This window comes from Dromiciops gliroides, chromosome 2, assembly GCF_019393635.1.
Source record: "Dromiciops gliroides isolate mDroGli1 chromosome 2, mDroGli1.pri, whole genome shotgun sequence".
In the NCBI taxonomy this organism is placed as follows: domain Eukaryota; kingdom Metazoa; phylum Chordata; class Mammalia; order Microbiotheria; family Microbiotheriidae; genus Dromiciops; species Dromiciops gliroides.
Genome location: NC_057862.1, coordinates 306,066,681 through 306,091,091, shown reverse-complemented (window position 1 = coordinate 306,091,091; position 24,411 = coordinate 306,066,681). Strand labels below are relative to the sequence as shown.

Here is a 24,411-nt window from a genome sequence, read left to right as displayed (position 1 = left end):
AAGCTCAACTGGAACGAGGTTTAAAAGCAATCCATCTTTATTAGGTAGGTCTTCCTATAGGCTGGAACTGAGAAATCATTGGGAGGGAGAACCTTTTCTGTTACTAGGTATTGATTTGTTTCTAGGAGGTGGAACAACCAACCATGATAGTCAGCTGCATGATGACCAAGCTGTTGTTTGAGGAACCCATTACAGTGTCCAACAAGGCTATTTGCCAGAGTATGGTACAGGAAGTGAAAAAACCCCAGCAGATTTGTTGGTGGTAAACCCAATCTCAGATCTCATAGTGTAGTCAAGGTGATTGGATCTGGGCCAATGATGAAAGAGGGGCCCTTAAAGAAGGAGGATTTGCTCTGTGAGAGGTTTGAGAGTGGCTACCATGGGTGCAGACTTAATTGGTGCTGTGATGTCATTCCCACGTAGTATCAATCGTATTAAGGGTAAATTTCTTGCTGTAAGGTGAGGGAAAAGACCAATATAATACATTTGCCAGAGGTAGGTCAGGAACAACATGCAATCATACCTCACTACTTATTCAGAGGCTGGTTCTCTGATCAGAATGAGGAACACCATAACTACCTTGTGCTTAGGGAGATTATGTGGTTCTATATTTCATACCAAATAGCATCATGCCCCTTGTATCCAGAGTGTTGATGGAGCCACTTCACAATTTATGCTATTCTTGTAAGGTCATCGATTTAGTTTTAAAATTTGGTCAAAGATATATGATGGTCCTTTCAACTGTCAGATTCTGTGATTCTGTGACTTAAGTGGTCTTTAAGGCATCTTCTACCTCTACATTTATGAACTTGTAGTGATTGATCAATGAATCAACAAGAATTTATTCAATTCCTACTATAAATCAGTTACTGTTCTAGATGATACTGGCCCTGGAGTTAGGAGGACCTGAGTTCAAATCTCACCTCAGACACTTAGTAGCTGTGTGATCCTGGGCAAGTCACTTAACCCCAATTGCTTTAAAATAATCCAGGGCCATTTCTAGTTATGCTGATGTATATCTTGCTACTGAACCCAGATGTCTCTGGAGGAGAAAGTGAAGTTGATGACCTTGCCTTCCCTCACTTAAATCCAATTCACTGCAAGTCATGACATCACCCCCATGTCATGGTCCTCTTTGAGAACAAAGGACAAACAACAACAACAAAAACGACAACAACAACAATACTGTTCTAGGAACATGGATGAATGAATGAGAAATTATAAAGTGAAGGGTTCTGGAGCGGGGTAGAGGAAGGGGCACAAACAGTGTCCACGGCCATCAGATCACAAGACACACTTTATGTCCACAAAATGCCCAAATAATTTTTATTATTACTCTTACTGATATCATTTGTTATTAAGATTTCTCACCCCTGTAAGTTATGTTCAAGGTACTGTGCCTACTTCATGCAGGAAAATCAGAGATTAACAAAAACAACCCAGTGACTTTTCTGGAGATGGGTCAACTCCCATTTCTTACCAAAGTTAACTCGCTGTGGGGGTTATAATTTTTCCAAGGAAAAGCAAACTCTGGGCAGATACTTCCCAAATCAGCAGTAGGAAGGGCCTGTCAAAATGAATACTCAGTGGAGATGCTTGGCTCAGAGTCTCAGGCTGGGATAGAAAGGTGGAGGTGGCCACAGCTTTGGTGCCTTTCTCATTCATGTCCACCGCAACTTGGTGCAGCAACTATAGGTTAGGGGAGATGGGAGACAGGAGGAAAAATTTAATCCTTGGCCTGTGGAGTTCTATAAAGTCACAGAACAGGAGGACATAGAACTGGAAGATTCTTTGGAGATTTTTTTAGTCCAGTTTTCTCATTTTGTGGATGAGGAAATCAAGACCCAAAGTGACTTATCCAAGGCCACAAAGTGAATTATCAGCAGGACTTGGATTTACAAGTTTCTTATCTTCCAGTCCAGTTGTCTTTACATTACATTGTTCTACAAATATCAAGATAGTGATAAGAACAAACATTTATTAAATGCCTACTGCACCCACAGCTAGTGGCCATGGAAGATACAAGGTTTAGATTGCCCTGGACCTCAGGGAAATAGGAGTTTAGAAGGTAGATAGAAGCAGTGTAAGAAGAATTAGATGGATATCAGACATGGGTCATAGGATATCCTGATTATTTCAGAAGGGCATGCACTTCATTATGTATAAAATACATATGGACAAGGGAGGAAATGCATACTTAAAGTCTATGGACCTTTATTAAGTTAGAATGATGTTGACAAATTTGGGGGGCTTATTCTAGGGACAGTCCAGCTGTTTTTTGGAGAAATATGGCAGGGAAGTCTGATTCTGTTTTTCCCTATCCTTAAAGCATGATGTTATAGGAGAAGGATAACCTGGTTATGAACCTTAATTCTGCTGTATGCTACTTGGGAAGTGTGTCCTTGGGTAAGTCCTTTAACCAAGTGAGCCTTAGTCTCTTTCCCTCTGAAGTGAGAGGGTTGTACTAGATGATCATCGAAGTTCCTTCTCAGCTATAAATCCTATGATTCATAAAGAAGGAGGACCAGCTTTCAGGCCTGGTCCTAAGAATGATCTTTAGTGCTGTGCTGTTGCACCTGCTTTGTCCTATGAAACAGGGTCACTTGTCATAAAGGAGATCATCTGTCATTGGCCTCTTACAAATGACCAGTCATAGATATAAGTTGATACTGAAGTTCTGCCTGTTTACTCAGTGTTTCTTGATGTAGGAGGTTTCTGAGCAGAGCCCTCAGAAATTTGAAGAGACTGTAACCAGGGTTCATGTCTTTGGGTAGGGTTTGTATTAGATAACTTTTTTTTTTTTGGCGGGGTAATGGGGGTTAAGTGACTTGCCCAGGGTCACACAGCTAAAAAGTGTCAAGTGTCTGAGGCCGTATTTGAACTCAGGTCCTCCTGAATCCAGGACCAGTGCTTTATCCTCTGTGCCACCTAGCTGCCCCCTGTATGAGATAACTTTTGAGATTCTCCCCAGATCTACAACTTTTCTGTTCTTCAAGGAATATTCCTCATGAATTCTGTGACTAAAACTCAATGTTCAGAGACAAATTCTTGATATGGCATAGTCTAGAGATGATCAGGAGCAAGAAGGAAATGTTAATAGCCCTGTGCTAGGAAGGATGGAGTAGAAGGAGGTCTGGGCTTTAGGTTTGAACCTTACCTCTGACACTAGCTGGGTCACCCTGGGCAAGCCACCTCATTTCTGTGTGTAACTTTAATTTCTTTATCTCTATAATTAGGGATTTGGACTCAAAGGTCTCTTCCACCAAAAAAAGTTTAATTTTATTAAAATCAAAATCCAATGTCTCTGACAAGTTAATTTCTCAAGATAGTCTTTAAAGTGTATTGGAAACTATCCCTTTGCTCATCCACAGGAAAGATCACTTTGATTTCATAGATGCTCAGTATGTCTATACTTATTTGTAATGGGTTTTATTTTTCTTGCCTTGTCAATGAGTAAGGGAGGGGAAAAGGGTAGAGAGAGAATGTGGAATTGAGAAATAAGACAAAATGAATTTAAAATATAAAATAAAATAAGAGATGTTCAACAAATGTTGTTTGAACTGAATTATTGAATTACATTTAAAATTTTGATTGCAATAGACTACTCAGACTTTCTAGAAGGAATAAAACCCAAATAAATGAGGCAGCATGGCATGGTGGAAAGAGGACTAGACTTGGAGTTTGAATTTATGGGGCCAAATCTCAGTTCTGACACAATAACAATGTGAATTGGGCAAAAGCTCTTAACCTCATTTTCCTCATCTGTAAAGTGAAGGTGTTCAATTATCTTCATTTCTAAGACTACATCCCACTCAAAAACATTATGATTCTATGAATGACTAAGACCTGCTCTCTAAAGAAGAGTTGAGTTAATGGCATGGGTCATAGGATTTAGAGCTGAAAGAGACCTTAAAGATCTTATCCCTTTATTTTACAGTTGGGGAAACTGAGGCTCAGGGAGCAGAAGTGACTTTCCTAAGGCTACCTGGACAGAAAGTAGCTGAACAAGACTTTGGTATCTAAATACCAAACCCAAAGTGAAGATTAGAAATCCTTGATAGTTTCCTCTAGGATATTACAAAAAAAGCAGGAAGGTGGCTTTGGGATCCCACAAGAGGAAAAAAGTCAAGAAACAAAAGCTACTCTTGCGGTGGAGCTTTCAAGTCATCCAGCAGGGCTGGCTGTGTAAATTTTATTTTATTTAGTGCTGTTGAGAAGAATAAAGAAAGGGGGAATCATCATCACTATGGTATTAGAGCCCCATAGTCCAAGTTGGGGAATATGATAGAGGAAAGCTAGCCTTTTGATTGAAAGATTAAAGGAAAGAAGAAACTATTCACATTTACCATCTTACCTTTGAGATTGCCAGGTGTAGTTGTTCAGTGGTGTTGGATAGATTGACTTCTGGAGTGAATATGCTGGAAAAACCCATTTTGGGAAGTATTTCTTCCAGGCTATATGCCCCAGAAATCGAAAACTTTGGCAAATGTAAATTTAGCAGACTTCATGAATAAAAAGGAGAAAGAAAGAGAAACAAGTCTTGTTTGATTAATTGTATTGTTCCAATACTATTCTTCTCTTCCTTTCCCACTTCCTCTTTCCCTTCCTCCTTCTCTTGAGCTAAGGGAGATGAATATTGTAAGTGACACTTTTAGTGAAGAGTTGGGGTCCAGCCAAAAGTGTGTGTGTGTGTGTGTGTGTGTGTGTGTAATAGCTAGCCAGGTACCTTCCACAACCTACATACCACTTCTTGAAATAACATAAGACCCCTCAGAATCTTATAATTGAACCTCTAGAATAGGGGAAGGAAAGGTAAAGTAATGAGCATTTATACGATTCCCACACTGGGAAGGCACTGTGCTGAGAACACTTTTCACAAATATTATCTCATTTGATCTTTACAACCCTATTAGTTAGGTGATATTATTATTTCCATTTTATAGTTGAAGAAACAGACAATCAGAGGTTAAGTGACTTGCCCAGGGTCACACAGCTAATAAGAGTCTGAGGTAAAATTTGAACTTGGGTTTTCCTGACCCTAGACCCAGAGCTTTATGCACTATGCCACCTACCTGCCTAGAATAGACATGCAAGTGAAATCAATAGGGATTTGTTTTTTATCCTTTTCCTCCATAAAGCACTACTTCACTGCTTCATCATAGTTTGTATGTGAACTCAATAGCTGTGCTGTGGGGAAGGGCCCCCACCTAGGGAAAATGGGCCATAAAAAGCTGAGGATGGGCCCCAGTTAAGGCTTTTGTGACCCATAGAAAAGGTTTGAAAATGGCTCTCTTTTTGTGTCATAGTCCATTATGGGATCCAAGTCTTCACGAGAATAGCTGTGATTTAACACCTGAAAATAAAATACACACGCAAGTGCCAAAGAGAGAGATTTTTCTGGCAGCAGCAATATCCACATGTATTTTTTTAAAGGCGTATTTAATCATGCCTTTCCTTGTATCCCTGTGCCCCACCATGTTCTCTCCTAGGACACTGCCTATCTTGCCTTTCTGAGCTAATTTCACCTGTCTGGGGGCTCCAAAGTCACACTTCACATATTTGTCCACGGCTAAAGAATGATTTCTAAATTTTCTTTCCTGAGGCAGCGAGGTGGTTTAGTGGATTGAATGTTGGTCTTGGTCTTAGGAACACATGTTCAAATCCTACTCCAGATATGGACTCTCCAAGATTCAGTTTAATTCTCTGTAAAATGGGGATAATATTCAGAACTCCTTCACAGGGCTCTTGGAGGGGTCACACAAGATAACATATAGAAGCCATGTTACAAATCTCCAAGATCTCCATGAAAAACCAGATCTCTGAGGTCATTTCCCACTCTGATATTCTGTAGTTCTGTGAATTATAGGTGCTAAGCTGAGGGGAAAGGAGCTAAGGGTCAGAGAAAATGGTGGTATAACCAGTTTTTGCATAAGATTGAAAGGTGAGGCTGAAGGGTCTAGTTACATTCCCCAGTCCCCAGGCAGAGAGAAAGAAGGGAGCAGGTAAGGGTATTTATCTTATTTACTTTGTACTTTTCTTTAGAATGTTGTGCTCTGCTTAGTATGTCTTTTACTTTATAATTTCAGAAAGTGTAATTAAACAAAAGGAACTTTGGTGGTGGTTGGGTATCTTTCTGTGAAAGTGGTTTACCAGAGATAGTTTTCCTTTGCCTAAATAACTGGCTAACAGAGTGGCAACTAGAAGTTTCAATAGATAGAGGGCTGGGTCTAGAGCAGAAAGACCTGAATTCAAATGTGGTTTCAGATACTTACTTAGCTGTGTGACCTGGGGCAAGTCACTTAGCCTGTTTGCCTAGGAGACAGCTAGGTGGTTAAGTGGATAGAGTGCTGGGCCTGGTGTCAGAAAGACCTGAATTCCAATCCAGACACTTACTAGCTGTGTGACCCTGGTCAAGTCACTTAATCCGTTTTTCTTAATCCACTGGAGGAGGCAATGGCAAACCACTCCAATGTCCAAGAAAACTCCATGGACAGTATGGTCCACAATGTCATCAAGAGACACAACTGAACAATAACATAACAGAGCTGCTATTTCCTCTCTCAATAGACTGTGTAACTGGGGAAAGTTAGAATCAATAGGGAAACAAAAGATATCACTCTTCCCCATATGCCCTATATCCTTAGCTATCAGCTAAGATACCTCAAAAGGCCCTTAGAAATCCATATATCCCAGTTACCTGGGCAATAGTAATTTGTTCCATTTCTTCAGAGTTTCTGGCTTCAGAGAATCTTCCACTTGCATCATTTTCCCTTCATCTGGCAGAATGAGAAGAATGAGGACATCCTCAATGTATTCCATCTGGAGTACAATACAGGCCAGCTCCTTATCATACAAAAACCGGTGCTGTGCTTTTTGGTGCATCATAGAGGGCCTAATGATCTTCTCATCTATGGAGGAACTCATGTGCTTCTTCATCCAATAGTGTTTGAAAGGGTGCATCCATTTGGCTTAGGACATAGAAATAAGGAAACCACAAGTGATTAAAACTCAAGCCACCACATTCAAAGATAGCTCTATACCTGACATTTACATATTCATCATTATTTTCCTTTCATTCTCTCTATAGTTAGAAGGGGCAAGGTCAGAGTAGCTGGGTTCAAACCATGGTTCCACCACTTATTACCTTTGAGACCTTGATCATGTCTTCTTACCATGATGAGTTTCAGTTTCCTTCTCTGTAAAATGAGAGAGGTTGAAGAGATGAACCATAAGGTCCCTCCTAGTTCTAAACCTATCACCTTGGGTGAACAGTTTAGCTTTTAGACAGGAAAAAACCAATGCTCTATGCCTAGGCTGCTCCTTTGGATATTTTTGACAGTGCCTGGAGCTTGAAAATCCTTTTTCCCTTTGATAGACCTTATTGATAGTTTATTAGCTGTGTGATAAGTCACGTAACTTCTGTCTGCTTCAGTTTCCTCAACTGGAAAATAGAGATAATAATAGTACACCTAACTTTCCAGGGTTGTTGTGACGATCAAATGAAGTAATATTTGAAAAGCACTTGACACAGTGCCTGGAACATAGTAGGAATAAATGCTTTTTCCTTTCCCTCCTTCCCTACTTCTAAGATCTGGATCTGTTGGATAGTTTCTATATAGTTTCTTGCTGTGATGTTTTAAATTGCAAGGTCTGGTAGCATAGTGGGAAGAGCACTGGATCTAGAGAAGGACCTGAATTTAAATCTTGGATCTTTCCATTTACTTTGCAACCTGGAATCAATTTCCTTCTTGGTCAGTCTTAGTTTCCTCATCTGTAAATTGAGGAGGTTGGGATTAGATTATCTCTAAGGCCCCAATTGCCTCACCAAAAAAAAAAATACTCTGAGATTATCTCTAAGGCCTTCCGTCACCAAATTCTATGCTTAATTTCTGTCTGTTAGGCATTTATGTGCTTATTCATCTGTTGCTTTCTTTAGTTTAATCTTTCATGATGCAGAATGCAATTTTATTTTTTACCTGAAGGGAAATAGAAAGTACCCTATGGATGTAATATACTTTAAGGCAATAGGATGTGATTCTAAAAAGTTGTAAGTGTATTTCTTTCACTTGAAGTATCAGAGGATCCTGGGAAGATGGGGAAGTGATCAGCAACCTAAGGTGAAGTTCTCTTCTTTTCTTCTTTAATAAGCCATAATGGAGCAACCCCAAATGGAGCAAATTTTTTTTTTTGGTGAGGCAACTGGGATTAAGTGACTTGCCCAGGGTCACACAGCTAGTAAGTGTTAAGTGTCTGAGGCCGGATTTGAACTCAGGTCCTCCTGAATCCAGGGCCGGTGCTCTATCCACTGTGCAACCTAGCTGCCCCTAGAGCAAATTTTACAGTGAAAATGAGAGAGGTCTTTGCAAGGTAATTCTCACAGAAAAAAAAAAAATCACCATTACTCTCAGCACTTCTTTCTTTCCCCTATGATTCATGGTGGCACTGGCCCAGGACAGCTCAAAGTCATCTTTGAGATCTCCAATTTTAGGCAGACATTTGTAGTTAACCTCTTCAAAATGTTCCAGCGGATTGTGTTTCTTGGATAAGTTGAGGCCCATTATTCACACCAGCCCTAATGATTGAGAGGAAAGTAAAGAGCTTTCTATAGAGGAATGTGGACCCTGGTAGGAGGGGTCAGAGATTGTAAAGGAGAGAAGAGCTCTGAAGTGTAGCACTGGCCATAATTATTTAATGCTATATAGAAGGAAGCAGGCAGTCAGCAGGAGGAATGAAAGAAAGATAGAGAAGAGACTTGTTTGCAAAGGTTTTTCAGTTTCCTCCTAAGAGTCCCAGGGACCATCCCTGACTTTTTATCCACCAGCATCTGAAGGTGGCCTAGAGGCAAGTGGGACCGAGAAGGGCAGAGAATAGGTTCAGCTACAGTAGAATCTCAGTCTCCCTACAGCAGTCAGACAGCAAGAGCTTGGGGAGTGAATTAATAGCAACGGACCTGCAGGAATAAAAGGATTGAAGATAAGAACATTTACTTTTAGGATAATACAAAGTGGTCTTTTTCCAAGTGTGATCGGGGGACCCCTAGAGATTCCCAAGACACTTTCAGGGGATCCTAGAGGTCAAAAGTGTTTTCATAATAATACTAAGACATTTAAATTTATAATGCAATAAATATTGATAGAAAAACCCATATAAACAAAAGCTCTTTAGGGGAGCCCTCAGTAATTAAAAAAATATTTTATTCATTTATTTATTTTTAATTTTTAAAGTAATTTTTAAGAGTATAAAGGGGTTCTGAGATCAAAAGTTTTAGAACTTACAGCATTAAGAAATCAGAAGAATGACTGATAAATACATAACTGCTAAATGAGAAAGGGAAACGAACAAACCTTTCTAAAAATATCTATTTCACAACAAAGGAAATTTAGTTAATATTTCTTGAGGAAGGTGAAGATATTATACCTTGTTCTACAAAGCACCTGGAAATGACACAGCAACAACCTTCAGAATACCTGGAGCAAAGAATTAAGTGAAAATATAAAAGAGGCTCTTAAGTAAGAAATCAGTAAGTCTAACAAGAGGGTAGAGAACTTAGAATAAAAGAGAAAGACGGAATGGGAGAGCAAAAAAGGTAGATATAGAAGGAAAATTAAACAAAAATCAAAAGATAAAGCAGTAAGAACACGAGAGCTCCATGGAACAACTGTAACCTGGCCTTGTCTGGGGGTGCCTTCTTCACTGAACATGGAGTTACCTTTGAGGGATTTTTGGAGCATATCTAGATTGCCTAACATAGAGACTTCTGGGTCCCCTACCATGTGTGTATGGGTAGCATCCTTTGATTGGTGTCTTGTGTCTTTAAAACTGATGAGACTAAATTGGTAACTCTTTCAACTTCTCTCTTTTTGGCCACTCTTATCTGTTGTGTCCAAAGGGTGAAGATTCCAGCTCACCCACAAAGTGGGTATCATGAACTGAATTAGTAAGAGGGGAAGGACTTTCTTCCCTTGCTACCTCTTTTATCTTGGATCTAAGAAATGCGCTTGGGGTGTGCTAATTTCTATTCTATATTGTTTGTTCTCCTTAGTTTCAGGGGCCAGAGGTGATCCTTATAGGAGTCGGGCCTTTGAGCCATGATGACCTGGAAGCCAGGATTGCAGGCAGCTTGGTGCAGCCAGCCAGCCCAAAATGGAAGCCCAGAGAAGCCAGGGTGCTTGGGACTAGAATGTGAGGTGGAGATTTGGATTTAGAACTAGGACATGACTTGAGGCTATGGCGGTCCTCACTGCTTGGAGATCAGGCAAGTTAGATTTTGCTCCTTCTGCGGTGTTTTCTGGTACTCTTAAGGTATCAGAGAGTGTTTGAGCTCTCTGCAAATCGCTTCAGTTCCCACTAATGGTATTCCCCCAAGTGTAGGGAACTTCAGCACTCATAAATTAGCTTTTACATAGAAATAATCACTTAAAAATGTATAATAACACAAACATAAACTTGCTTTCCTAATACATCTAATCCTCTTCCCCACCTGGCACCACCTCAGTCTCTGGAGAGGGTAAGGGATTAGATTCCTATCTTAGTTCAGTTCCTAAAGACCCCATTCCCAGTTTTAAATCCAAAATGCTTCCTCAGGTTTTAGTCCTAGATACCACGAGAAGCCAGACTCCAAGGTCAGCATTGTTCAAAGTTTTGGGTCTCATAAGGATAACCTAGCACCTGAGACTAAGTAGGACAAACAAAACAGAACAGAAACAAAGAGCCCCAGGCCCAGTTCTTGGAGTTGGGGTAAAAGAGGAAGCATGGGCACGAAGTCTTCTTCTCAGTTCAGTTCTTGGCACCTACCCTGTGGGTGAGCTGGGCTCTTCACCTTCTAGACATAGCAGATAAGAGAGGCTAAAAAGAGAGCAGTCAGGGGCAGCTAGGTGGTGCAGTAGATAGAGCACCGGCCCTGGAATCAGGAGGACCTGAGTTCAAATCCGCCCTCAGACACTTAACACTTACCAGCTGTGTGACCCTGGGCAAGTCACTTAACCCCCATTGCCTCACTAAAAAAAAAAAAAGAGCAGTCAAAAGAAAGGGGCTGACTAGGTGTCACCAGTTTTAAAGATACAAACAACCAATCAAAGGAGGTTTTACCCACAAGGGTGGTAGGGGACCCAGATCTCTTTATGTTAGATGAACTAGGCATGCCCAGACAAGCCTAGGTTTTGCAGCATTGATATTGAAAAGAAGAAATAATCTATAAGTCTTCCAGAAATTTTTTTTTGGAAAAAGAAAACTGCATGGCATATTTCAACAATCCACAAAAGAATATTGTTCAGAAATACTGGAAGTAGATGGCAAATGACATTAAATTTTTTTTTGGCAGGGCAATGAGGGTTAAGTGACTTGCCCAGGGTCACACAGCTAGTAAGTGTTAAGTGTCTGAGGCCAGATTTGAACTCAGGTCCTCCCGAATCCAGGACCAGCGCTTTATCCACTCTGCCACCTAGCTGCCCCCCTGCAAATGACATTAAAAGAATCTGCATAGCACCGACAGAAAGAACCTCAAAGTTTAATTAAAAAAGAAAAATCATAGTAAAACTTCCAAAATATGACAATAAGAAAATATTTTTCAGGCAACAAAGAAAAAACAAACACCTTTTACTTTGCGAGATCAATAAGAATATTGAAGAATTGCTACTTGCTTAAAAGCAATCAAAGAAAAATTTGGAATATGATATCTACCTCCCCATGACCCCTGCCTACCCAAGAGAAATAGAAAGGTAAATGTATTTGAGTAATTGGAAGAGACTGGATCATGATAAAGTGCTTATATTCTAATATGGGAGAAGGGAAGTGTATCTTGATAATTCTAATGTCTTCATGGGTCACAGAGAGAAATACAATTAATATGGGGCATTGATGTAGATTTACTCTATATTGTTGGCTATAAGAAAGGAAATAAAAGGAGAAAAAAAGGAACATTCCAGGGAAGGAAATGAGGAATAAAGGGTACTTACTTTAGATGAGTAAATGAGATGAGAGAGAAAGAATATATAAATATGGAGGAAAGCATAGAAGGAGTGACCATTATATGACTTTCACTTTTATCTTTATCAGCTAGAAGAGGAATGAACATACACAGATACATAGACACAGATACAGACACAGACACACACACATACACACACACATACACACATATGGGGTTTGTTATAGAAGTCTATTACTCTTTTTTTTTTTTTTTTTTTTAGTGAGGCAATTGGGGTTAAGTGACTTGCCCAGGGTTACACAGCTAGTAAGTGTTAAGTGTCTGAGGCCAGATTTGAACTCAGGTACGCCTGACTCCAGGGCCTGCGCTCTATCCACTTTGCCACCTAGCTGCCCAAGTCTGTTACTCTTTAATGGGGAATCAGGGAAAGTGAAAGGGGAGGAGGGTGAGAGAATAGTCTTGGGAAGGGAACAGTCATAAGCAACTTTAGAAAGGTTGATTATAAAGGAATGAATAGATATTAGCATTGTTGACCACATTCCTTTTTGCCCCTCAACCTTTATCTCTGTAAAGAGGGGCCAGAAGAAAATAGGAAAAAATACCTGATGCATGGGGGCTGGGCAGAGAAAATGCCCAGAGTTAGGAATGTCTTGTTTGTGGAACAGCAAGGAAGACAGTGTCATGGATCAAAAAGTACCTGGGGGTGAGCAAAGTGTAAGAAAACTGGAAAAGTGGGAGGGGGCAGTTTATGAATGCCAAACAGAGGACTTTATATTTGATCTTGGGAGTGATATAGAGTCACCTAAATTTATTGGGCAGGAGAGTGACATTGTCACCTGTGCTTTTGAAAGATCACTTTGATGGCTAAGTAGAGGATGAACTGGATCAATTAGATACTTGTTGCCATACTCCATTTGTGAGGTGATGCTTTGCATCAGGTGGTGGCAGTGTCAGAAGAGAGAAAGGGGGAATATATAAAACATGTTATAAAGGTATAATTGACAGATCTTGGCAACAGTAGATATGGGGAGAGGTGAGAGACATTAAGGAGTTAAGGATTATATGTAGGTTGTGAGCCTGGGGTATAGGAAGGATGGAAGTAACTGTGACAGTAATAGGGAAGTTCAGAAGAAGGAAGGGTTCTGGTGAACAGATGAGTTCAGTTTTGGACATGTTGAGTTTAAGATACTTTTGGGGCATCCAATCTGAGATGTCCATCAGGGAGCTGGAGATGTGAGTTTGGAGGTCAGCAGAGAATTTAGGGGTAGATAAGTAGATTTGAGAATAATCATTAGAGAGATAATAACTGAATCTATGGGAGTTGGAGAAATTACCAAGTGACCACTGTGGGGCACTCATGGTTTACAGATATGACTTAGACAAAGATTTAGCAAAGGAGACTGAGAATGAATGGTCAGATAAGTTGAAGGAGAACCAAGAGAGTAGTGTGAAAAATGAGAGAGGAGAGAGTATCAAGGAGTAAGGTGACAGTGCCAAAAGCTGAACAGAGGTCAAGAAGAATGAGGATTGGGAAAAGGCCATTAGATTGGGAAATTAGGAGCAAAGTTTGGGTTGAATGATGATGTCAAAAGCTGGAAGAGGAATGAAGGCAGTCGATGGTTGGGGCAATCCAGAGCTGAGATTTGGCAATGCAAGATTGGTGGTAGGGTAAGGGGTCAAGGGATTCAAGATTGGAGAAATGAACTGCTTTACTAAGGGGACAAATGGAAAAGGAGGAGTGTGTAGCAAGTGCAGGAGTGATGCGCTGGGAAAGAACTGAGGGGTTGAAGGATTGGAAGTCACAGAGAAGATGAAGAACATGGTTTGTGGTTTTTTGTTGTTTTGTTTTTTTGTTGTTTTTTTTTTTTGCAGGGCAATGAGGGTTAAGTGACTTGCCCAGGGTCACACAGCAAGTGTCAGGTGTCTGAGGTCAGATTTGAACTTAGGTCCTTCTGAATTCAGGGCCAGTGCTTTATCCACTGTGCCACCTAGCTGCACCTATGGTATGTGGTTTTAAGACAGATAGAGAAGTGGAGTAACAAAAGATTGGGATTGTATAAATGAATTTCAAAGTTTATCAACATGGAAGTTGAGTATTTATGGGTGATGGCAAGATCAAGGCTATGACCATCTTTGTGTGTAGTTGTGGTGGGGTATAAGAGTAGGTCATGAGAAATAAGCAAGTTGAGAAACTGGGAGGTTAGGGCATTTGAATGAGCATCAATATGTTTGCTGAAATCCTCTAGTGTGAGGGCAGGATTTAGGAAGGAGAGAAAGACTGTGAGCTAGATACAGAACTCATTCAACTGATGGAATAATGTCTGTTTCCTATACCTGCAGACAGGCCAAGCCTGGAGATCAGTGGAGGAAGCTCAAAAGAATGATGTCTCTTCGTCCTGTGTCTGCAGGAAGGGATGAATAAAAAGAAAGTGGATTCTTTTGAATGTAGGAAGAGGCCAATACAGGAGACCGGTACTTAATGAAATGGAGCCTTTCTGAGCCCTGCAAAAGGGAGGGGGCCAGGTCAGGTCATTCCCACTTTGTAGGGCAGAATAGCATCTCTCCAAGTCCCTCTCTTTACAACCTCCCTCAATATGTCCCTTTATCATCATTCACACAGTGGCCACCCTTCTATAGGCCCTCATCACTTCACACCTGGTCTATTGCAAAAGCTTCTGGTTGGGAAATGTTATTTGAACCCACTTTCCCCAACTCCAAATCTAGCACTTTCTATTCCATCATCACAGCTGCCTACTTAGATAAGCTATTTTCCCTGCCTCACCTGATGGTAGTGGAATTCATGGGGGAACAAGACCAAGATGGGCACCACCTGGAAAAACAGATTCACCCATCAAGGAGAAGTTTCACTGGATGATCTGCTTATCATCTTTCTGAATCTGAGGTCCTGTGACTCTATGGAGCAGAGATCTATTTAAATAAGAATGCTGGGGGCAGCTAGGTGGCACAGTGGATAAAGCACCGGCCCTGGATTCAGGAGTACCTGAGTTCAAATCTGGCCTCAGACACTTGACATTTACTAGCTGTGTGACCCTGGGCAAGTCACTTAACCCCCATTGCCCCGCAAAAAAAAAATTAAATAAGAATGCTCACCTTTAAAAAATATATAATTCACGAGCACCATTGCAGCTTCCTGATTGAAGTCTTGAAGAAACTCTCTAATTTTCTCATATGTTTGGCTCTCTATGTATTTGTTCATCTGTCTCCTAGTTGAGAAAAAATTAGTGAAGTTCCTAGTAAAAGTTGTGGCTTCATACCATTCCTTCAGGCTATGCCATTCATGAAGTGGTTTTACCTGCTTATCCAGGATCATGAAACTTCCTACCTTCAGTTCATGTTTTTTGCTGCTCAGGTTTAGCTTGTGGATGAGGTGCTGGAAGCTCTTGTAGATTTCAGACTCAGGTATCTCTGTAAGGTTGAAGCCCAACCCCTCTAGTATCTGAGTCCTAACTGTAGTTTGGGTCCTAAAGGACAACATAGCTAGAGCAATGGAGATGCTCACAGGGGAGAAGAAAATGTTCTCCCTGGGGGCTGCTAAAGTTAATTCCTTGTATAAGCGTAGGGCAAAATTGGTATTGCTGGTGGAGATTTTGTGGCATGGTAGGGCTGTTTCTGAGTGTTTTTCATCCTGTAAGTAGATCTCTGTTTCATTATTTCCCTCATAATCAGGAAGAGGCTGACAGTGGAGAACAGCTAGAATCCCAGCCACCAGCATCCATTTATAAATAGGCTTCATCTCCAAGGATTGTAGTTCTGAAAATAATGGAGAGTGATCACATCAATGATACCTTCTTCTAAAACCTTCTGTGACTCCCCCTTGCCTACTGTAGAAATATTTTAAATGACTGGGGCTAATTTGAGGGGCTAAACTGACTGGGGTACTTAATCTGGGACTGTTGACTAACTGGCTATCTGACTGCTATTAATTTAGCATGGGCCGTTTATAAAGTTCCACCACACTGCTCTACTCCCAAATTGATAAACTAAAGATTAAGAAGGCTCTTAACTAAATAATCAAGGCAGAGTTTATTTATGAGATACTATTTAAAGTTAGGAATACAGGGAAATAAAATGTACAACCTGACTGCGTTGTGGCACTTCTCTTTCTACTGTGTCTCTTTGGAACTTCTTGAATACAATAAGGGCCTTTATTCTAACTCTGAGCCCCTTTCACTTTGTAAATCCCCCTGCTTCTAACTTTCCTCTCCTTACTGCCACTGTTGAACCCCTGTGTTTCTCTCACCGACCTTCTGTCTGTCTGCTCCATCAGTCTGCCCTTCAGCCTCTCTTTTCTCTGCTCCTAGTCCTTCTTGTCTTCTTCTGCGTCCTTGTAGACCTGTCTCTAGTCTCCAATCTTTGCAGTCTCCTCAGCTGCCTCTTGACCTCTTCTTGTCCGTCCAAACCTCTTCTCAGCCTCTCTTGTCCGCTCCCGTCCAACCGACCCTCCTGTCTAACTCCCAGGTCTATATATACCTTTTCTTCTCTCCACTCAAATCTCGGGGCTTCCTGCGCCCCCACAGACCAAGCTAATCCTCCAGCCAGGGCACTGGCTGGTGGGGGGCAGGGGGTAATCCAGCTTCACGTGCCTCAGCACAGGCTACGCCAGAGCCCAGCATCTCTCAGATAGCTCTGCTCAGGTCGTAGGGAGCTGGGGGCTTCCCCCCCCCAGCTGTCTGACCTGGCACAGCCCCCAGGGCTTTTTGGCTCAGCTGAAGCAGAGGGGGAGGGAAAGAGACCCTGAGGGCCTAAGGCTTTCTAATCTCAGCCTAAAGGTAGGGTCCCCAAATCAAAATAAATTTCCACACTACACAATGAAATCTAAACTTCTAACATGTAAGGTTCTCCATACGGATGAGCTTTCCATCTTTAGTTTCTGTATTTTCCTTAGTTTGATCTTGCCAAACTCGTACATTCACTCCCGTCAACATACTTTGCATGTTTCCCCATTCTTAAGGCTTTGCTCACACTATTTTCCCCATCTGAAATACTCTCCTGCCTTCCCTCCTTCTATCCAAAAAAAAAAAAAGCCTTCCTATCCAAGGCCCAGCTCTAGTTTCATGGGCTCTCTGTGATCGCCTTATGCAGGAGAGCTCTCTCACGATACCTAAAGTGAACTGAACTCCTATAGCTTCTGTTCATACCACTTATATAATACTTACCTTTCATATGTTGTTTTCTACTGTAGCCATTTATATATATGTGTGTGTGTGTGTGTGTGTGTGTGTGTGTATGATCTCTCCTATTAGGAGAGAGCATGAAGACATGGCGCCTTTCAGGATCCGTGTAACCTTGGGCAAATCTTGTCAACTCTCTGTCCTTCAGTTTCCTCACCTGTAGAGTGGGTCCTCTCTCTACCTCAGGCTAGTACTTTTCAGCTTCCCTTTCTTTATGTGTTGTCTTTCCCTCTTAGCATATAAACTCCTTGAGAGTAGACTGTCTTCTTGTAGTTGTTCAGTCATTTCAGTCATGTCCGGACTCTTTGTGACCCCATTTGGGGTTTTCTTGGCTAAGATACTGGAGTGGTTTGCCACTCCCTTCTCCAGCTCATTTTATAGATGAGGAAACTGAGGCAAACAGGGTTAAGTGTCTTGTCCAGGGTCACATAGTTAGGAAGTGTCTGGGGCTGGATTCGAATGTAGGAAGATGAGTCTTCCTGACACCAGGCTTGGAGCTCTAATCCAGGCACCATGTAGCTGCCCTGAGACTATCTTGTTTCCTTCTCTCTCCTCATAGGATTATTATGAAGAAAGTACAGATATGATCTTTTTCTTTTTTTGCAGGCAATGGGGGTTAAGTGACTTGCCCAGGGTCACACAGCTAGTAAGTGTTAAGTGTCTGAGGCCGGATTTGAACTCAGGTCCTCCTGAATCCAGGGCCAGTGCTTTATCCACTGCGCCACCTAGCCGCCCCCAGATATGATCTTATGATAGTTCCTGGGTAGTCTCCATGCCCCATTGAATGCATAAATCTCTAATTAATTTATGTACGTATGAAATGGTGCAGGCAGGCCTATCCCTTTGGGTATCTAGTGGGAAAGACCACAATGGCTGCAGGGAAGTGAGGCTGCAATCACACTTGAATAAGGCACATGGAATAGGGGTAAATGGCACAGAAAATACAGAGACAAATGGCACAAAAGGGAGGGGGGATACAGAGGCAAGTATTATTGGGGAGGGGAGGGGATGATGGAGGAAGGCAGGCAGCATGGGCAGAATGGGGAGGAGGAAAATCACAGAGAGTAACTCATGTAACCATGGATTAAAGTTGGGAGCACTCAGCAGCACAGACCCAGATGGAGATGGTAGAGTTCTGGGGGTGGGGCAGGAATTTGGGGGTCTCATTTTTATAGGATTTTGGTGGGGGACAGACTAATTCTAATTTGTGCCACCTTGAGGTTAGTTCATTAGTGTAGCTAATTAAAGTTGCCAGTAAACTTTAAAATTAACATGACCAAATCATCTCAAAATTATTAGCATCATTTGGTGTTCTGCTGGTCTTACTACAGATGTAACTTATATGAGATCTACATAGCATGGGATCAAAAGGCTCTGAGAGCAAAGTCTTGATGGCTTTCTCTGATTTAGCACATATTCTCAGGATGTGATTTTTGATTAATGTATGATAGAGGTTGTAAATTATGCTACTTTGATCTTTAGGATGCTCTGTTACTTGACTTTTTGGTTGCCCTTTGCAATTTTACTTCCTGCCACTGTTACTTTATACCGGCTACTTATAAACTTGCTATACTGATTAGAAGAAAGTGGTGGTGGTTAGAGCAACTGGAAGAAAATACAATTTTAACATAATCACATACACTACCATGTCTATGGATCAATCTAAACAAAATCAGCAAGCATAAAGATTACTACTACCTCAAAGGAATCCTGCCCATTACATAGAAAAATTCAGGAGAAAAGATAAATGAAAACAGTCATAGGCCTTGGTGAGATATTCTTGATCTCTGTGATGATGGCAACGACAGTCCTTACTCTGTTTCTTGTATGGTCTGGGATGAGGGATATTTCTTCTCAGGGGTCAATCCATATGCAGCAGGAGTGGTTTGCAAAACCATAGACTCCTCCCTGGCTGGCTAAAAGGTCTTCAAAAAACAGTTGATGGTCCCTCATCACAGCTTCCAAAATATGTTGTCCTTAAGCCAATTTGTCAAGTTCTCTGACAGCATCTTCAATTTGGTCCTTCAGTTGTTCTGCTGTAGCCATCCGTGCATGCTTCAGCTTCCCATGAACCTTCTCTCCTTCATTTCCCCAGGTTATAAGACCAATAAGGACCCCTAGGTCTATAAGGACATGTCCCATTGTCCTCTGATCATGGTGTAAAATGTTCAGGGGGTCTCGTGGGTGTTGTTGGGAGCACCTTGTAGAATGGCGGCTAGGATGAATGTCAAGTTGAGCAAGAAAGATATTGGAGTGCAGGTATAGATAAGGTACTGGGGAACTGGTGATGCACATGCCCACCATGTTGCTGCCACTTGGGTTGGATTTACCAGGTGACTGCTGTGGTGTTGAAATCTTCTGACTAAGTCCAAGTTTGATTGGACATTGGGAGCACATACTGGAGTTATCCTATGGTGGCAGTACCTGAACGATTTGTGATACCCACTGGTGTTGTCAGGAATGTTACCCAGAGTTCTGTGCTATTGGGCTGAGATAACTGATTGGGCAATGGTTGACTGAAAACTGAAAGGTGTTTTCCTGTCATCTGCTTGTGAAGCTTTAGTGAGGTTAGGTGTACAGGAGGCAGCTGTGGTGGTAAATCATCCTCCCCCAAAGTTTGGTGGGTTGTAGTATACTCAGATCCAGGTGAGGTTCTGTGCAGAGGCAGCAGCTTTGGCCATTGCCAGTTGGCGATTGCTCTCTGATAAGGAGCCCTTTAGTAGATTAGACAGATAAGGGGTGGTCCAGCCTTCTGAGGACATTATTATAAGATGAGTTCATCAAAGTTCAAGAGATTGATGTAATTTGGAGTTTCACATAATTTGACTGGCTATGGGGTACTATGCACATGAAGGTGGGCAGGTAGAGGGAGGTCTGGGTGGTCCCCATATTACAACTGGATAGAGTGGTTAAGCTAGATCAGTTTAGGTGGAATAGGTCAAATAGATCTCACTGAGTGTTCCCATTTTCTCAAGGTTGAGATGACTAGAGGAAAGGATGCAGCTGTGACTGCTCTTTTTACTAGTAATTGGGGTCCTGGAAAGAGAGCACCTCTGGCCAGAAGGCTTAGAGGCTGGTTTTGGTAGATCTTAGGCCCTGACTCTAGGTTCTAGCTGGTCCCTTGTCCTTATACCTGGAGAACTTCTGGATTGATTGGGGCTTCTGGGGTTGCTGGGTAGGGGAGAACAAATTTAGTGGACAAAAAGTAAATATGGATGAAAAATGTGATATGTCAACCAAAAGAGCTGATTTTTGACTTTTTAAAGAGACAAAGCATCTAGGAATGAGGTCAGGGACCATCTTTTGATTCTTTTTGTATCCCCAGTGCTTAGCACAATGCCTGGAACATAGTAGGTGCTTAATAAATGTTTATTGATTGATTGACTAGGTAACAACTCTTTCCTCTGATCAAACCATTTATAGATTGTTGTTTCCAGTATTAGGTGCTATATTTCACCCATGAATTGGTTTTTCTTCCCCAATGTAAGCTGATAATCACACTAACAATATTAATATGAAGTCTTATATATGATATAACAACATGCATATGAATATTGTTGAAATTTAATATAGGGTTTAATCTGCCTGTCTCCTCCAAAAAGAATGAATAATTAATAATTATTAATAATGAATAAACCAATCAGAGAAGTTATAATATCTTATAATATCTCCTACACTTTGTTTCCATACCTGTCCTCCTGCAAAAATAATAAACAGATCAGAGAACATGGCTAAAACCAGATCTGAGAGCATAATGTCTCCTACAAGATAAACCAGATCAGAGACAGAGAAAACATAATACCAATTAAATTTTGTCCCAAGAAGAAAGAACCATGATCCCATGGACACTCTTCCAAAAGGGCTCAGAAATCCTTTCTTTTCTAAGGGTTTTAAAGATTTCTTTGCCCACAGTTTACAGAATACCTTCATTAGCATGATACAAATCAACCCAAAGCAAATACTACAACTGTAAATCTATATAAATCAGTTTAACAACTCAACTTAAAGCTGATACTATGGGTAGACTATGTGGATAAAAGCTGGCTTTAGCATCAGAATGACTTGAAATGATGTCTGGCGAAAACTGACCTTATGACCCTGAATGAGTTACTCAGCCTTTTTGTCATGGGGTGCAGAGCACCCCAGAAATTCTCTGGGGCACATCAAGGAAACTTCTCCTTGAGAAACTAAACCAGAGGACAGATAACGCCTAGAGAGATAAGCTGAACCAAATCAGACTGAGCTAGCCGAGGATTCCTACCCTTCATTCTGGTCTCCCTTACCCTGGGGAGATAAATTTGGGTGTGGCTGCAGCCTTTGTGTTCTGAAGAGGGATCCGTAGCCACCCCTCACCCAATTCCTCTAGTCACTACCAGTGGGGGATGGTCCTCCACTCCTCACCCAATTCCCCCAGCTATCACTAGTGGGGGATGGTCCACCCTCACTAAAGGAACTTTTCACGGGCAGATGGTCCACCCCCATCAGGCCTCTATAAAAGTTCTTTCCAGTCTCCTGTTCGAGGAGATTTGGTACCTCTGAGCCATGTGCTTTATGCCAATCTCCCCATGAAAAGTCCAAGGATTTCTTTGATGGTCCCCCCCTCCCCCGCCTCCCTTCCCTTGCTCCTAAATAAACTATCACCTTATTCTAACTATTTTTGTGTGCAAGAGGGTGTAATTCTTTAAAGAGGAATTCCCAAGAACCCCAACTCCCACCAACCCATACCCCATTTCCCACCATATCATTTTGACATCTAAAACAATAAGCTGCAGAATCTTTGCTGATATGCATTGGTGAAAGCGAGTTTCCTCACTGAGAAGCTGGTAACATTGACAAAAATCAACAGTACAGAAAAAAATAAGGAAAAATAGACTAAAAATCATTGGAAAAGGGCTCAAAATGTCTTCAGAAAATAGAGATTTTCTAACTAGTCTGGTAAACATAAAGTTCATCTTTCTTTGGATGAAGTTTGATTTCATCTAACTCATTCATTGTTCATTGATAGGGAATTAATTAGGAAAATACCTAAAGAAAATGGAAAACTCCATTCATTAAAGAATGCTTTGGCATGCCCAAATATTTAAAATTAAATTCTTTGAGAAGAGCATGATAGGAACTGGATCTGTGATGTCACTGATATAGGGAACTCCCAAATGAAGAAATTGTCTCTGCATTCCGGTTGATACCTTCCCTGCAACTTACAGTCTTAGAAAGTCATTTAGATCTCTGAGAGGTTAAATGACTTGTCCAGGGTCTTAGAACCATTAGGTGACTAAGGCAAGATGACCCCAGATCTTTGTGGCTCTGAGGCCAGCTCTCTATTCATAATGTAACACTGCCTTTCAGAACAACTCACTTTTTTTCCTTTTCTATCTCTTACTCCTAAATAGCAAGAGTGGGTTAATTTTGCTTTCTGTCCTCTCAGGTACATTTTAAAAGCTATAGGCCATGGTGAGGGACTTTCCCATTTCAGAATGTGGAAGGACTACATTCTTACTTCAGGAGACTTACAAACTCTCCTCTTGTGAGAAAGAGAAATCAAGATAACACCACCCAGCCACATTCACATAAGGTTTCCAAGGTAAAGTTGTACTTACAGGACAATTCCAAAGAGTCTGGCCAGGGTTTCATGTCTGCATTTTCTTCTACTTGCTGAGAAAACAGTTTTTGGAAATCCGAGTGAGCCCAGTCAATATTTGCCAGATCATTTTCTGTAACTCGTTTGCAGGTAATGCTAACAACAGAGAAATCTTTTCTAAGAAACAAGATAATGACCACCTCCCCACCCCCGCTCCACAAACAAACATGTAAATGGTGAACAAAAAACAGGAGCAACTCTTTTTTTCTTCCTGCTCTGTATGTAGCAACAAAGGGGAAGCAACATTCTAAGAGAATGAAATACAGGTCCTGTTCAGATTTGTCTCACAGAATATTGTTATTGCAGGTTTGTTATAGTTCGGTGCTTTTAGAAAACTCAGAAGATCAGCTACAGTTTGAAGTATTTTACTAGAATGTTCTGAAAATCTTTCAAAAAATTTTTTCCCATTATAGTCATTGCATAAATTGTTCTAGTTCTGTTTACTTTGTATCAGTTTACTCAAATCTTTCCAGGGTTCTCTGATTCTGTCCCTTTCATCATTCTTTATGTCACAATGGGTCTTGTTTGCCTAATTTGTTTCCTTTACATTCATATACCATAATTTGTTCATGTAGTCCAATTGATGGGCCCTCACTTTGTAGTTCTTTGCTATAACAAAAAGTTCTATTATTAACATTTTTGTTAGTTTCGACCTTTGTCCCTTGTCTTTGAATTCTTTGGAGTTTATGCCTTTGGAGGGAGATAAGTGGCACAGTGCCAGACCTGGAGTCAGGACAAACTGGTCTCAGATACTCACTAGTTGCGTGATCATGGGCAAGTCACTTAACCCAATTTGCTTCAGTTTTCTTACCTATAAAATGAGCTAGAGAAGGAAATGGCAAACCATTCTAGTATCTTTGCCAAGAAAACCCCCAAAAGGGATCACAAAGAGTTGAACACAATGGAAAAATGACTGAGTAACATTGTTGAACCAGAAGGTATGAATGGTTTAATAACTTTTTGAATATATTTGCAAATTGCTTTTTAGAACGATTAGACTAATTCCTAGCTCCACTAACTTTGAATTAGTATGCCTGTCTTCCAAGAGATCTTGCAACAATCATCTTTATTCTTTTATATCATGTTACCTATTTGATGAGTGTGATGTACAACTCAGAGTTGTTTTTAATTTGCATTTCTTTTATTGGTAGTAATTTGCATCATATTTCATATAGTTGCTGATACTTCCCTTAAAAAGTACCTATTCATATCTTTTATCAATTTATCTAATGTGTCCTGTTTTCAAATACTCATATCAATTCATATATCTTGGATATCAGACCTTTGCCAGATGAATTTGTGGAAAGATTTTTCCTTTGTTAACAATTTCCTTTTTAATACTAATTATATTGTTCTTATTTTCTGCCCTTTAAAAAAGTTCTAATTAAAATTGTTGGTTTTATCTTTTATAATCATATCTGTCCCTTGTTTGTTAAAGAACTCTATCCCATCTGTAATTATAAAAGATATACTTTCCCCTTTTTGTATGTTTATCATATGATGTCTTATATTTAGGTTATGTAGATATTTGGGGCTCATTGTGGTATATGTTATGAGACATTAGGTCTAAGCTTAATTTCTTCCTAGACTGCTTTCCAATTTTTCCAGCAGTGGGAAATAATGAATCCTTACTCTAGTAGTCAGTGAATGTCCTT

At 40.8% G+C, this 24,411-nt stretch overlaps 1 protein-coding gene across 3 annotated transcripts; it reads right to left on the bottom strand.

Moving 5' to 3' along the window:
• Positions 1-15: 15 nt before the first annotated feature.
• LOC122742985 (serpin A11-like) lies at positions 16-22,863 on the bottom strand. 3 transcript variants are annotated; one of them, XM_043987598.1, is made up of 6 exons: positions 22,716-22,863; positions 15,038-15,697; positions 6,698-6,968; positions 4,355-4,502; positions 1,481-1,689; positions 16-452 (listed from the first exon to the last, which is right to left on the bottom strand). In XM_043987598.1, exons 2-5 carry the CDS (start codon positions 15,678-15,680, stop codon positions 1,486-1,488), a joined length of 1,266 nt encoding a protein of 421 aa, XP_043843533.1. In that variant the 5' UTR covers positions 15,681-15,697; positions 22,716-22,863; the 3' UTR covers positions 16-452; positions 1,481-1,485. The 3 variants fall into 3 exon arrangements, with proteins under 3 accessions (XP_043843533.1, XP_043843534.1, XP_043843532.1); XM_043987599.1 differs by lacking the exon at positions 1,481-1,689; XM_043987597.1 differs by lacking the exon at positions 16-452 and having other exon boundaries at positions 1,298-1,689.
• Between the last annotated feature and the right edge of the window lie 1,548 nt (positions 22,864-24,411).